This window comes from Gasterosteus aculeatus, chromosome 5, assembly GCF_964276395.1.
Source record: "Gasterosteus aculeatus chromosome 5, fGasAcu3.hap1.1, whole genome shotgun sequence".
Taxonomy (NCBI): Eukaryota; Metazoa; Chordata; class Actinopteri; order Perciformes; family Gasterosteidae; genus Gasterosteus; species Gasterosteus aculeatus.
The window spans coordinates 10,074,721-10,087,340 of record NC_135692.1 but is presented as its reverse complement, the minus strand read 5'-3'; the positions used below and the strand labels follow the sequence as shown (position 1 = coordinate 10,087,340).

General features: G+C 43.3%; 1 protein-coding gene across 5 annotated transcripts in view; it reads left to right on the top strand.

Moving 5' to 3' along the window:
• LOC120819441 (glutamate receptor ionotropic, NMDA 2C) overlaps positions 1-12,620 on the top strand; it is a 38,051-nt gene that overhangs the window by 15,007 nt on the left and 10,424 nt on the right. For 4 of the 5 annotated variants that reach the window (XM_040176855.2, XM_078103286.1, XM_040176854.2 and 1 more), the window contains exons 4-11: positions 862-927; positions 1,306-1,494; positions 1,950-2,290; positions 3,145-3,259; positions 6,156-6,367; positions 10,270-10,290; positions 10,612-10,780; positions 12,440-12,593. In XM_040176855.2, coding sequence (XP_040032789.2) covers positions 862-927; positions 1,306-1,494; positions 1,950-2,290; positions 3,145-3,259; positions 6,156-6,367; positions 10,270-10,290; positions 10,612-10,780; positions 12,440-12,593 — 1,267 coding nt within the window. The remainder of the gene's footprint in view (positions 1-861; positions 928-1,305; positions 1,495-1,949; positions 2,291-3,144; positions 3,260-6,155; positions 6,368-10,269; positions 10,291-10,611; positions 10,781-12,439; positions 12,594-12,620) is intronic. The other variant, XM_040176853.2, reaches the window with a different exon arrangement.

Genomic DNA, 12,620 nt, shown 5'->3' with positions numbered 1-12,620 from the left:
TTTTTTTAATTTGTAGAATTTTTATCCTGATACAAACTTGTCTTAGTGTTGCTAGCTGACTTAATTTAAAAAGGTTACCGTCATCTCACAAATAAGGCATTTCTTTATCAGTTGAAGATTTCCGCTCTTTGTGTTTATATCCCGTCCCTCTCTAATACCCCTCATCTCATCCCCGTGGCCTACTTTATTTTAATGATATGTGAAGGACGCGGGTTTAGCAGGCTCTAATAACGTCCAGCTCATCCGTCAACACGGCGCACGAGTACGCAAACGTATAAAAACAGACACACACTCTTTAAACATTGGACCACCTGTCCTTGACGGAAGGAGAGCAGCAGGATTGATACCTGCAGAACGGAGACACTTGTAGCAGAAAGAGGCGGAATGCGGATAAACCAAAGGTCCGTCATCAAACGAGAGCGACAATGAAGGTGGAAACCGTTATATGTAGTCATGCTGACTGTTTCCATAACACACATAACTCTGCAGCTGCATCTTTACAGATATATGTGTTGGTATACTATCACGTTTAGAAAAAACAACAACAAAAAAACACCATTAATTGTTGTGCACCACCGTTTTAAGAGGTGCTTAAAAAAACGAGCAGGTGAGCATTTGCTGATTTATTCAAGATATTCTACCGTGTAAACAAATCAGAAATCCTGATGCGTTCGCTAAAATGATTTTTAAGGTCAAATCCATGGGAAGTAGCTTTGATAAGAATAAACTGTAATCAAGCTTCGAAAAAACTCTTTAAAACCCCCCCAAATATTCCACATTCTGAAGCCTCTTTGAGCAAATCAGAACCCAGAGTTGCTTCCTTGACCCTTTGCCTCATTGTGACTCTCTCACTGTTTTCAGACTGAAGGATCCTCCTTCCTGCAAATGGGAGCATCTCTGGAGCAGCAGATTATCAGCATGTTTAAGGTACAGAGACGCATCTTTACTGTCCGTTAAACCTCCTTTTAGGTATTAAAATCTAATATAAAATGGTTACATGTTTAAGCCTGACAAGTGGGACCTCTCTGGCTGATTAACACAGTGTAACAATCAACAATCAGGGGGGAAATTCCTTCTGATTTGGGCATTTTAACTGAGAATAAACTTTTTTTAATCAGTTAGGAAGATTGATACCACATTTCTTTATTCATGAACCATAAATAATACAGATTGCAATAGAAGGACACAACAATTGATCCATACAAAACAGACATCAGCCTGGAGTACTGATTTTTCCTTCACAATCATTCTTAATTGCCACATTTTTATGACCTCGATATTTTTTGTCTTCTTTCTCTATTTCAGCTAATGGAAGAGTACGACTGGGGCGAGTTTGCAGTGATAACCAGTTTGCTACCGGGATACGACACCTTTGTAGATATAATTCAGTCCTACACGGACACCTCGTATTTCCTGTGGAATCTACAGGATATCTTGACCCTGGAAATGTCTGTTGGCTCGAATGACGGAAGGACCAAACGCTTGCTGCAGCAGGTAAGCTGAGATGTAGCAGAGATTGGGCTCCACATGAGCATCCCAGAGTTTCTGTTTTAATTTATATTCAACAATATATGAAACTGTTAAAACGTTTCAATGTAAGTGTGACTTTGTTACATTTTAATCTGTTTAAATGAATAAATATGTCTTAATATGTGTGCAAATCATTTAATTAAAATGAGGGAAAAATAACAGATGTGATAAAAGAGGTTAAGCCAAAGAACACAACAATTTAGTCTAAAATGATTTGTCACTACACATGCAATCTGTGTGACGCAATCTAAAATTCTGTGTTTTGATTGTGTCGCATTCATTTTGCAAAGCTCAAATCCCCACCTAGCGAAACAAAACTTTTGTCAGCTGAGGTTTGTGCAGAGGAACATCTGGTGCTACAGGCTCCCCGTGACCTACAGCAGCGCCGGCAGTGTTTTTCTCCTCCTTTCTGTCCGCAGGTGGATTCTCAGGTGCTGATGGCGTACTGCTCTTTTGAGGAGGCGCAGTACCTGTTTCAACAGGCAGCTGAGGTGGGTCTGCTGGGGCCCGGCTACATCTGGATGCTCACCAGTCAGGCCGTCGGCAACCCCGAGTTCCCTCCACCCGTCAGCTTCCCCATCGGCGTTATTGGCGTGATTACGGACCAGTGGAGGAAGAACTTGCGGCAGAGAGTGAGGGAAGGTGTTGCCATCGTAGCGAAAGGAGCCGAGAGCTTCAAGAATCAGTACGGGTTCATTCCCGAGGGACACGGCAACTGCAACAAAATGGCTAAACACTCAGACAACAATACTCTGTTCAGGTAAGTCAGACTTTTTGTCAGCAATGACAAATGGGAAGGTGCCGGGGAAAACACTCGTCTGCAAGCAAAGCCATTTAAAACAAAATGGAAATCGCCAAGCTTTTTGCCCGCTTAGCAGTGGCAAGATGCAGCAGTGTGTGTACTGGTTGTGTACTGGTTGTTCCAATTTCTAACACCCCCCCCCTTTGTGCGATAAAGGTAATGGCAGGGGGTCATAGAGCTCTCAGCTGTGTGTTACCTTTAACGGCCCCCTGAGGAGTAGGCAGGCTTCCTGCGTGATGGTAGAATAAAACAGGCACCGAAAGGTGTTTCGCAAGTGTGAGTCACCGCTTCCATGCAGCCATAACGGTGAAAACCCCAAATATGCAGTTTGAATGCAGGACAGAGATGCACACTCACGCACCCAGGCGCATGATCCTCCTGGTGAAGTAAGTGAGACAACTCCTAATAGCCTGATCAACACTGACGCACAAATAAGTACAACTTCAGATACGCTGCATGAAGGTTAAGTTAAGTTTGTACTTTTTGTTCTGAAATGCAATTTGACCTGGATTCATTATTCATAGCAACGGTGTGTCGAGGATGTATACACCTTAACAGGCAGGACATTTACTCAGGAGGAACACTGTGCCCTCCACCAATCAGCTGCCTGTCTCATTCCCTAATGAGCTACTTCCAGTCTCCCTCATTGCATTAAGCCCTGCAGCGGAGCTTTAGGTTTAATTAGGTGGTGATCATAGTGTGTGTTTATCTGTGTAAATGATATGCAAATGTTGCGGCTACGTGGAATCAAATCAATTCATGATTGCAGGCGACGTACTTCTGAATCTATTAACCGTTTCTGTGGGTCGCAGGCACATGTTGAATGTGACGTGGGAAAGGAAAGATCTGTCATTCAATAATCAAGGCTTCCTCTCCAATCCCTCCATGGTCATCGTCGCTCTGGACCGAGACAGACTCTGGGACAAGGTACCGGTCACCAGAAACACGATATTTGTCTTATTTTATTGTACACAGAGCTTTATGGTTTCACAGATCGAGAACAGTGATATTTTGTAGCAGTATTTGATAGACAATTCTCCTTCAGGTTTCAGGTTAGTTTTAGGGAAAACAACTAATTTTATGTTTATTGTTGTTTATGCAGATAAAGTTCTTACCCAAAGTTTACTGTGAAAAGATGATTCCATTGTTATTGCCTGTAGCTCCCCAACAGGTCAACATATCGTGCACAATAAATTTATGTAATATCTCACAGTTTAAAAACCCATAAATTGTTCACATAATTTGGCAGGATTTAACTAGTTTATGCCTCTTGTGTTGGGGATGTGAAGTCTGTATTTTAACAAAGAAGAAAAAAATGAATTAAGCTGGTGGAGGGAAACTGTGTGTCTTAAAAATCAAATCTAGAACGCTTCACCTAGATGTTAGATTTGAAGGTTGAAGTCTTGTAGTCGTTTAGCTTCAAATCAATGCTTTTTTTAAATGTGTTTACTGTTAAAGCCGTTTTTTTTTCTTACCCCTTTTTCACAAACACACACACACACACACACCTACACACACACACACACACACACACACACACACACACACACACACACACACACACACACACACACACACACACTTTTCAAAGCCCGAGGGTATATTAAAGAAGTGCGACCCCCCGACAACCTGAACATAATCTCACAGCTACAGTTGAACTCATTTATTTCTGGCCTGGAGAGACCAACCTGCTACATCAATGTCACCTACTGGCTGGTGTGAATGTATGCGCGCGTGTGTGTCAACATGATGTTTAATTGTGCTGAAGTGGAGGTTTTGGTTGGTATGTGTGTGTGTAGATCTTAACGCATGTGCAGCCAACTCTTCATCGGTTCCTCGCGTCCTCGTGTGCAGGTGTGGCGAAGCTGCTCGTGTGCGGTTCAAAAACTAACAACAACAACTAACACGGAAATAGGTGATTAAGCTATTAGCCCGTCAATGTAGTAGATAGTATTCAGTGTATTTTGGTGGAGACCAAAGTTAGAGCTAAAAGAGGAGTTGAAATTACATTTCCAGAAATATGTTTAAGATTAAACCAATTAACAAAATCCAGGTTGCTGGTCTTGGTCAAGAACAAACTCTTGCACGAGGTCGGCCAGATGCAGGTAAGCTATAATAAAAATGTGTTATCTTGTGTTCAAATTCGATTTCAATGAGAAAGGTTTATGCAGCAGAGAAGCTTCAAAAAGGTCCAAAAAACAGACCAGCTTCACAATATCTGCTGAGATGAGGTCTGTATCACAACCGGAAGGATCAGAATGCCCCCAGGGTGCATTTTCCCACCTTTAATAACCCTTTAATAAGGTCCTCACATCCTGAACAGGGGATAAACCTCCAATCAGCAATTTTGACATTGAGCTAAATGAATTGGGAAAAGGGAAATGACAGCAGATACCAAATAATGAGGGACTGCTGCTCACAACTTGACATGATGAACGCATCATAAATATTCATTTCAAATACATTGATTCAATAAAATCCAGCTTTGATTTATAGATTGTTTGACTTTGATCACCTTTTATGACATCCATCAAACAGACAGCTGTATATTTCCCACTTTATTATTTGGACTTTGCTGCCTTGGGAAGAAGTTAAAGAAACACATCTAATAAAGAACTTTCTTTAAATTTCTAACATGAAGTACTAGTTAATGAATTCCAAGATCCTCAAACTGTGCTTTGACCCAAGATGGAATAACCAATAAAAGTTGTTGCACCTCCCCAACAGTGTGAGGATGACAGAGCTTCTGTTAAGATCCTCCACGAGACGATGAGACGTCCCATAAAAGACGGATCGAAATGACTGATCTTCACAGATGGTGCTGAGGGAAAAAAAATGATCGTCTTGCGCCCAGCGTACTGTACCTTCAAGATTTGTAATCCATCCATGTATGACTAAGGAAGAACGTTAGCAGGAGAACAAATCAAGAGTCGGTATGAAAGAGCGGTCTCATTAAAGCGGCGAGGGAGCGAGTTTCACACGCAGTAAGTCAGCTCAGCGTGGCTCATTAGGTGGGGCTGATATGACAAACCGTCCTGGCTCTCGCAGAGCGCGTTTTTACTGAGTTTAGTGCCAACACTAATGCCGATTACTCATTGTGTGATCTGACATTATATAGCAATTCTGGTACAAATTTGCTCTGTCTGATTTATTGAAAAGCTCAAGTTATCTCCTGTGACTTCAGAGTTGGAGCCAGATGTGATCGGAATGTAGAAGCTAATTTTCTTTCGTTTAGGCAACTCACAAAAAAATTGAGTTGTCTTATTTGACATTTTGTGGGCCACTCCCAAATGTTATGAGTCCCAGTTCTGAAAAGTTTTTTTTTGCGTCATTTCTCTTCTAAATAAGTTCCACAGGAGCAAATATTAATATTACTCATACTAGTATAATTTTTAACACACTTGACAAATGACACTAATTGCTGGAACAGTTCCCATTAATAAACAGTGACATTTTAATTTGTTAATCACGTTAACAGAAGAAAGTGAATTACTGATCAATCGGTCGTCAAAATGAACGCAGATTGAAAGCAACATATGCTGGGATGTATTATTAATGTCATGCAGCCAGTTACTCTTTGTTGTATATTCTGGGGTTTTTGCTTCTCATTCATGCATTAATGAACTCTCCTCATCTTTCATCTTTTAATTCTCTCCCTCCAGGTCAGCACATGCAAATTTCTCTTTTTAAAATAATAATTTAAAAAACCCACTCACCCTGTGTAGTAGGGAAAGACGAGACAGGTGAAAAGGGAAAGGGTCGATACGCAGAGAGGGTTGAAAAACACGTGCAGGATAACACTCGTCGCTCTCCTCCTCTCCAGGTCGGGACGTACGCTCAAGGGATCCTCCAGGTTCGCTACCCGGTCTGGCCTCGGTACGGCAGCTTCCTGGAGCACGTGTCCGATGACCGTCACCTGACCGTGGCCACGCTGGAGGAGCATCCCTTCGTCATGGTCGAGAACGTGGACCCGGGCACCGGCACGTGTGTCCGCAACACGGTGCCCTGCAGGCGCCAGTCCAATTACACAGCGAGGTACGCGGCGTGATTGACGTGATTGAGTTGGAGTTGGGGGGTCGAGTACTGTCAAATAGTCCAAAGCTGGTGTGGAACGTTGTCCACGTTCAGGCTGTTTACTCATTGGTGGATGAAAGCATTTTCAACTCCAGGTCCACTTGGTTGCAATCTGTGTCACACTGAACAAAATCAATTTTGGGTTTAAAGTGAGTTTCCGATGTTTGTAGCAGAAGCATCACGCTGGAATGAGTGTTGTGTGTCATGTTGGGTTTTTTGGGGGGTTTGCAGTAGCATTCAGCTTTAGTGGTGGACGAGTCCTTGACCACAGATGAGGCATTTGGCCGTGTTTCTCCCAAGATTGTAAATTTTTGGCTTGGATCTCCTAAAATGTGCAATGCCCGTCACTCACTTTTACTGCACCATTTGGTTGACAGTTAAAAAAACAGCTGCTGACAAAACAAAAAAAACTTGAACAGGTTCTGGAACCTGCAGAACAACAGAGTGAGCGGACCTTGAGGTAAGATTGTTTTGTTAGCTGCTGATTTTAAGCCTCAGCTATCTTAGGTTTCTGAAGATTGTTGCCAATTTTGGACAAAACAACCAGTCTTTAGAACAACATTATCATTTGGGATTATTGTGTTTCAGGAAAAACACTTCACGTCTCTCAAGATAAAGTCGCATTTCGCCCTGAGAGTGTTCAAACATTTGAAACATCTGCGCCCTCCGTCTCTGATGCTCTGCCCCAGTTTGGTTGTCAGTCGACACCGCGAACCTCCACACGTCATTAATAGCGGAGTAATTGTGTGCATCGAGTGTGCGCACGTTCTTTAAAAACACCGGGCGCAGCGTGGCAGACAAAAAAAAAGCCATTTCACAGCTCCGGCTCCCTACGACTGCTGCTCGTCAGGAATACGCGAGGCCTTCATTATTCAAACACACGCTAACAGAAGCACCAGCCTGGCGCGACTTTGATTGCACTCTGTCAAACAAACACTTTGGCTTCATTGTTTCTGCGGTGAACACAGGAACGGAACAAATTATATATATTTACAACTCCTAGCGGGTCTTTCTGGTGTCCTGCTGAAACAAATAGCCATTGTCCTTTGAGATGAAAAATGTGAGCGCAGAGAATGACAAACACTCAATGTCTGTTCATCGGGATTTTTTTCAGAGATCCCTGTTTTTTGGTGTCAGATTTGAATCGTCTTCTTGATTAACCTTCAATCGATGTGATGTTAGCTTCTGAGTCTTAACTCATCTATCCAGAGGGTCTTCTTCTCTTTTTTTTATTGAATATTATAACAGATTATTTTTCTTGAGGATTAATGGGAAGTAAATGCCCAAAACCGCCTCAAGATCTGTTTGCTGTATCTCATTTGCATTTGAAAGTTGTCAAATTGCGAGACAAAGTGTGATGCATAAAACCTGCTCTTCCTTATTCAGAGGGGAGAAATGTGGCGACATATTATAGTTGTTTCATCTGGGATGGGCCAATAATAGAATATCTATTCAGGATCTATCTATTAAAAACATATTATGGTTTATAAAGCTTTCAATTTTTCCACTGAGAAACTGATCTCCATACACAGCAGTTTGAATTATGTCCCAGAAAAAAAAATGAAATGAATGCGATGACATCTCGAGCTATTTCGGGGGCTTGTTCAAGTCATGTCTCAGCCACCCCTGTAATGTGGATGTACAAAAAAGTGCTCACATTCATGCATGATAAATAGATCCTTGCAACGAGCAGAGGACACACACATTGTTCTGCAAACCCAGAGAGATCACACGATAACGGATAAAACGTCAAATTTGCTGCCGGTCCTCCGGCTTTAATGCTACATTTTTTAATCGATCATGTTGCTCTCGGCTGATATGTTTTTTATGGTGGAAAGAACCAGACACACCGAACCAACATAAAAGCACCGGTTAGGACGAAGGCCGACTGGGGCTTTGCCACATTTGTCTGGTCAAAAAGTTGCACTTGAACACACTGCAAAGACTCAGCTGCTGGAAATGCAGAAATGGGACTGCGAATGCATATTCTGTACGTACGTGTGCCAAACGTTACATACTGTACATGAACATGTATTTGCTCACTAACTTCAGACCATCTCGCTCCACCACATTAGCTTCGTTTCTTCACAAACAGCTGTGTTGTTGTGAACACATTGGTGGACTGGAATGATCAGATGAGAGAAAGATGAAGAATGAGACCATCCTTCTGTGTGTGTGCCGTCTTCTTTCTCGTGTATCTCCCCGTCAACACCTGCGAAATACTGCCAGTGATGAGGGTCACACCGCTGAAAAAACCAGGGCGACAGACGCTCGGCCTGCTGTGTCAGGGCGTTTACCCAGCATGCCGCACATGTAGCCTACCGCCGAAACTGGTGCTGAATCATTAGAGATTCAATGTGTTATATGCACAGATTGATCACCTCTAATCACCCAAACAACCGAAAACAAACAATTCCTCCTGTAAATGTCATGTTCATGTTCGCCTCAGTGATTCCACATGTTTCTGTGTACGTGTTTGTGTGTGTGTGTGTGTGTCAGTATGGGTTGTGCAGATTGCATAGCTGACCATGGCTGGTGCATTCATTATAGGGAGAGATATGTAGGGGCTTTTGCTGGGCGCGATGACACATTGATTGCCAGTAAAGAAGATTTATCTGTCCAACATGGGTCATCCGTCATAGCGCGAGACAATGTTATCCTGTGCTACCCTCATTCTGTGTGTCTTTCACCCGTTCTCTCAGGCTGGCACGTCCCATTTGGACGATGACCAACAAACAGGGCGACGGAAAGAGAGCGGGAGAGAGGACCGCGACCATAAAAAAACAGTTAATCTTGCTGTCTGGTTTGAGCAGCTTCCCCGCAGAGCAGATGTTTAGGGTGATTAGGATTTTTTTTTTGTCTCATTAAAAAAAGAAAAAACAAAAAGGGTCCTTTCTTTGGACAGACGACGGCCTCCTTTGCCAGAAAGCTGAGAGGAAAACTATAAGAAAAAGGAAATGTCTGGTACCGCATTTTTAGAATAAGGTACTAAAACCAAAACAAATGATTAGTGTTCATTGCAGAGAGCTTTTCGAATCTGTATGTGCTTTTGTTCTTTTTTTGGACAATATCCACGTGACGAAAGGATTTCAGCACATCCGTATTTCCGGTCACGTTGACTTTTTACCACGTCGGTCTTTCCAGACCACAGTAGTGCATTTCAATTATCCTCCTCGTCCATCTGTCCTCCTTTTGCTCTTGCCCTCCTCTCTCTGCTAACTGAAGTCCACGCCCTGTCTGCTCGTCCGCTGTGTGTTTCCCGTCTACCGTTCACCTGAGAATCCCTCACGGCGCTTCGCTCCGCGCTGCACCAGTTTCTGATTTTTATGAAGAACAGAGCCCAACTGCTGCTAATCCTCCACGGATACCGAGCTACATGTGTGCACATGCTCCTGTGTGTGTGTGTGTGTAAGACCAATTTAGGTATGTTTGTGTGTGTGTGGGTTGTTAGTGGAGTGTGTACAATGGCGACAGGTGGCCAGCTCCTGCAGCAATTAATTAACACACATTTATCGGAGCTATCGGCTCCCGTGAAAGAAGTGAGCATTTCAAAAACCCTTCAAATGCGTCTGAAATGAACTCTTACGCTGTTGAAAATAATCAACCTGAATGCTAATCGCTCACTTGACTCCATTCAATTTGATGTCTCGCTCGTTCATTCGCTCACATCCTCTCATGCTGAGTCACATTTAATTACAGATGTTAGGCCTCCACATTAGGAGCTTGTTTTCAGGAAGTTTCACTGTGTCGGCTTTTCACTTGTGTCCGTTGTTTACTGTCTCTATTAACGTTTATTTTGTTTTTGTTGTTTTTTTTCCACCATTTCCCCTCCTTCTGTTCTTTTTCCTCTCCACCCCATTAAGTGGCGAGGCCACAGAGTGGAAGTGAGTACCTCTCACACACTACACACCTTAATGACCTTTGATCATAGGCCACCACAGTCACTCAACCGTCCGCTGAGGGCTCCGTCACAATGTGCGTGTTTTGTCGTCTCCTCCGTCTCCATCGACACCTTGTTAACAGACATTGATTTTACTTAACGAACCGGCCATCGCCTGCCCTTCAAGCCCCCGCCGTAGACAACGATCGCTGTCGGCATGAGAGCCCACCAGCTAAATATAGTCCCCACTGCCATAGAGAGGTTTTTAAATCCCCAGATGTTCAAGAACTGTATGTGTGACTGTGTTTTCCCATCTCCATGTCAGCGTTATGGGCCACGCAGAGTCCTACACCAAACTGTGCTGCAAGGGCTTCTGCATAGACATCCTGAAGAAACTGTCCCGCACCATCAAGTTCTCCTATGACCTCTACCTCGTCACCAACGGGAAACACGGCAAGCTGGTTCGCGGGACGTGGAACGGCATGATCGGAGAGGTGAGACTGAGGGCAGAGCCGTTTAAAGGAGGATAAGCCCCTGAATGCAACAACAGGTGTAGCTGGATTTGTTCTATGGACAATTATCAGGGCAGAGTGCTTTAAAATGTTCTTCCATGGCTCTAACTAAGATAAGCACGGCTTCGGGCGAGGATTGGCTCTAATTACGTTAGAGGTGTTTGTTGAAGAAGGCAGCAAAAATATCAGTAAATGCTTACCGATAGTTTTAAGAACACTATGATAAAAATGTACAGTTAAAGAACAAGGAAGATTCTTTTAAGAATATACCTGATGTAGCCAATCATATGTGGTCAAAATCATTCATAAATAAAGTGACTTTAAATTTTAAGGCTGAAATAATTGATATGAAACCAAGACAATGCTGACATATTATCACTTCATATAGGCGAATATGCCAGCAGACCTAAAGGCACAGTCGTTTTCAGAATGTCCCTTATGAAGCACAGTGTGTTCAGTGGCACTTGCATTGCACGGCCTGGAGATTTCCTTTGATGGGTTTTTATTTAGGTCAGTGGCGTGAGGCCATTGGTGCATATATGGAGCGAACACACTCTTTTCTCCCACACACCAAGACACATCAAACGCGGCGGGATCTGAAAGTGAACCGACCTACACAAGTGTTCCTCAGGAGAGCCTTCTTGCCTGCGTTTCTGTGCCTCCGGCACTTTTTCTCTGGCTCTGAATCTGTGTGTGTGTGTGTGTGTGTGTGTGTGTGTGTGTGTGTGTGTGCGCGTGCCTCATTTACAAAAACATTTCTCTCTGAAAAAAAGAATATTTTTCTCTCTTTTAAAAAAAACAATTTCAGACATGAGCACGCCTGAGATTGGTGTCTCTGATTACATGGTTGTTGGGACAAGGGTTGGGTAAATGCATTGAACTAATAATAACAGTAATTCTTTCTAGGGCCAAGAACCAACGTTTTTAACATCTGCTTCAGTCTGGCTGTTGTTAAAAACTACAAACCCAGCTAGAAATCTAGGATTCAGACATGAATCTGAACAGCCATTAAAAGACAATTAGAAAACCAGCCTTCTATCGCCTGAAGAATATAGCAATAATTAGAGTACTTACAATATTTCTCAACAAAGTGTCCATGCAGTCGTCTGCAGCGGACTGGGCTGCTGTGCTCACAGGTTTATGTGTAAAGTCAATCAGACGACTGCAGCCGATTCAGAACAATTTTAGATGGAAGACTTCTGTTTGCTGCTGCCTTCAAGGTTCCAGATTCAAGGATGTTGATCAATGCCACTCATTTCTGCATTTAATATTTCCTTTTCTTTTGCCTTATAATTTGATGCTTTAAATGGTTTTGTTTTCAAAGCACTTTGCCTTGCCTTGTTGTTGAAAGTTGCCATACAAATAAACCTGGCCTGGCCTTGGGACAAATATTTATTGTATCCCTGCAACGGCAGTCATTAGAGCCACACGAAGTGTTTGTCACATCGTGCCTTGTGGCCTCAGTGTTTGCTCATGAAATTCAGAGCTGTTGCAGGCTGTCGTTTGGGACGCGGCGATAAAACACTCATTTGGTCCTTTCTTACAAAACAAAATGGTTCACAAACGCAGGAAAGACCACCGCGAGGAGACAACTGTTCCTCCGCGGCATTTGACAGTGCGCCTCCGTCCTGCTTCTCCCAGGTTGTGTACAGACGAGCCGACATGGCCATCGGCTCTCTCACCATCAACGAGGAGCGCTCGGAAATCATCGACTTCTCCGTGCCGTTTGTCGAGACGGGCATCAGCGTCATGGTGGCCCGCAGCAACGGGACGGTTTCCCCGTCTGCCTTCCTCGGTAAGAAAGAAACAAAAATCGATTCTC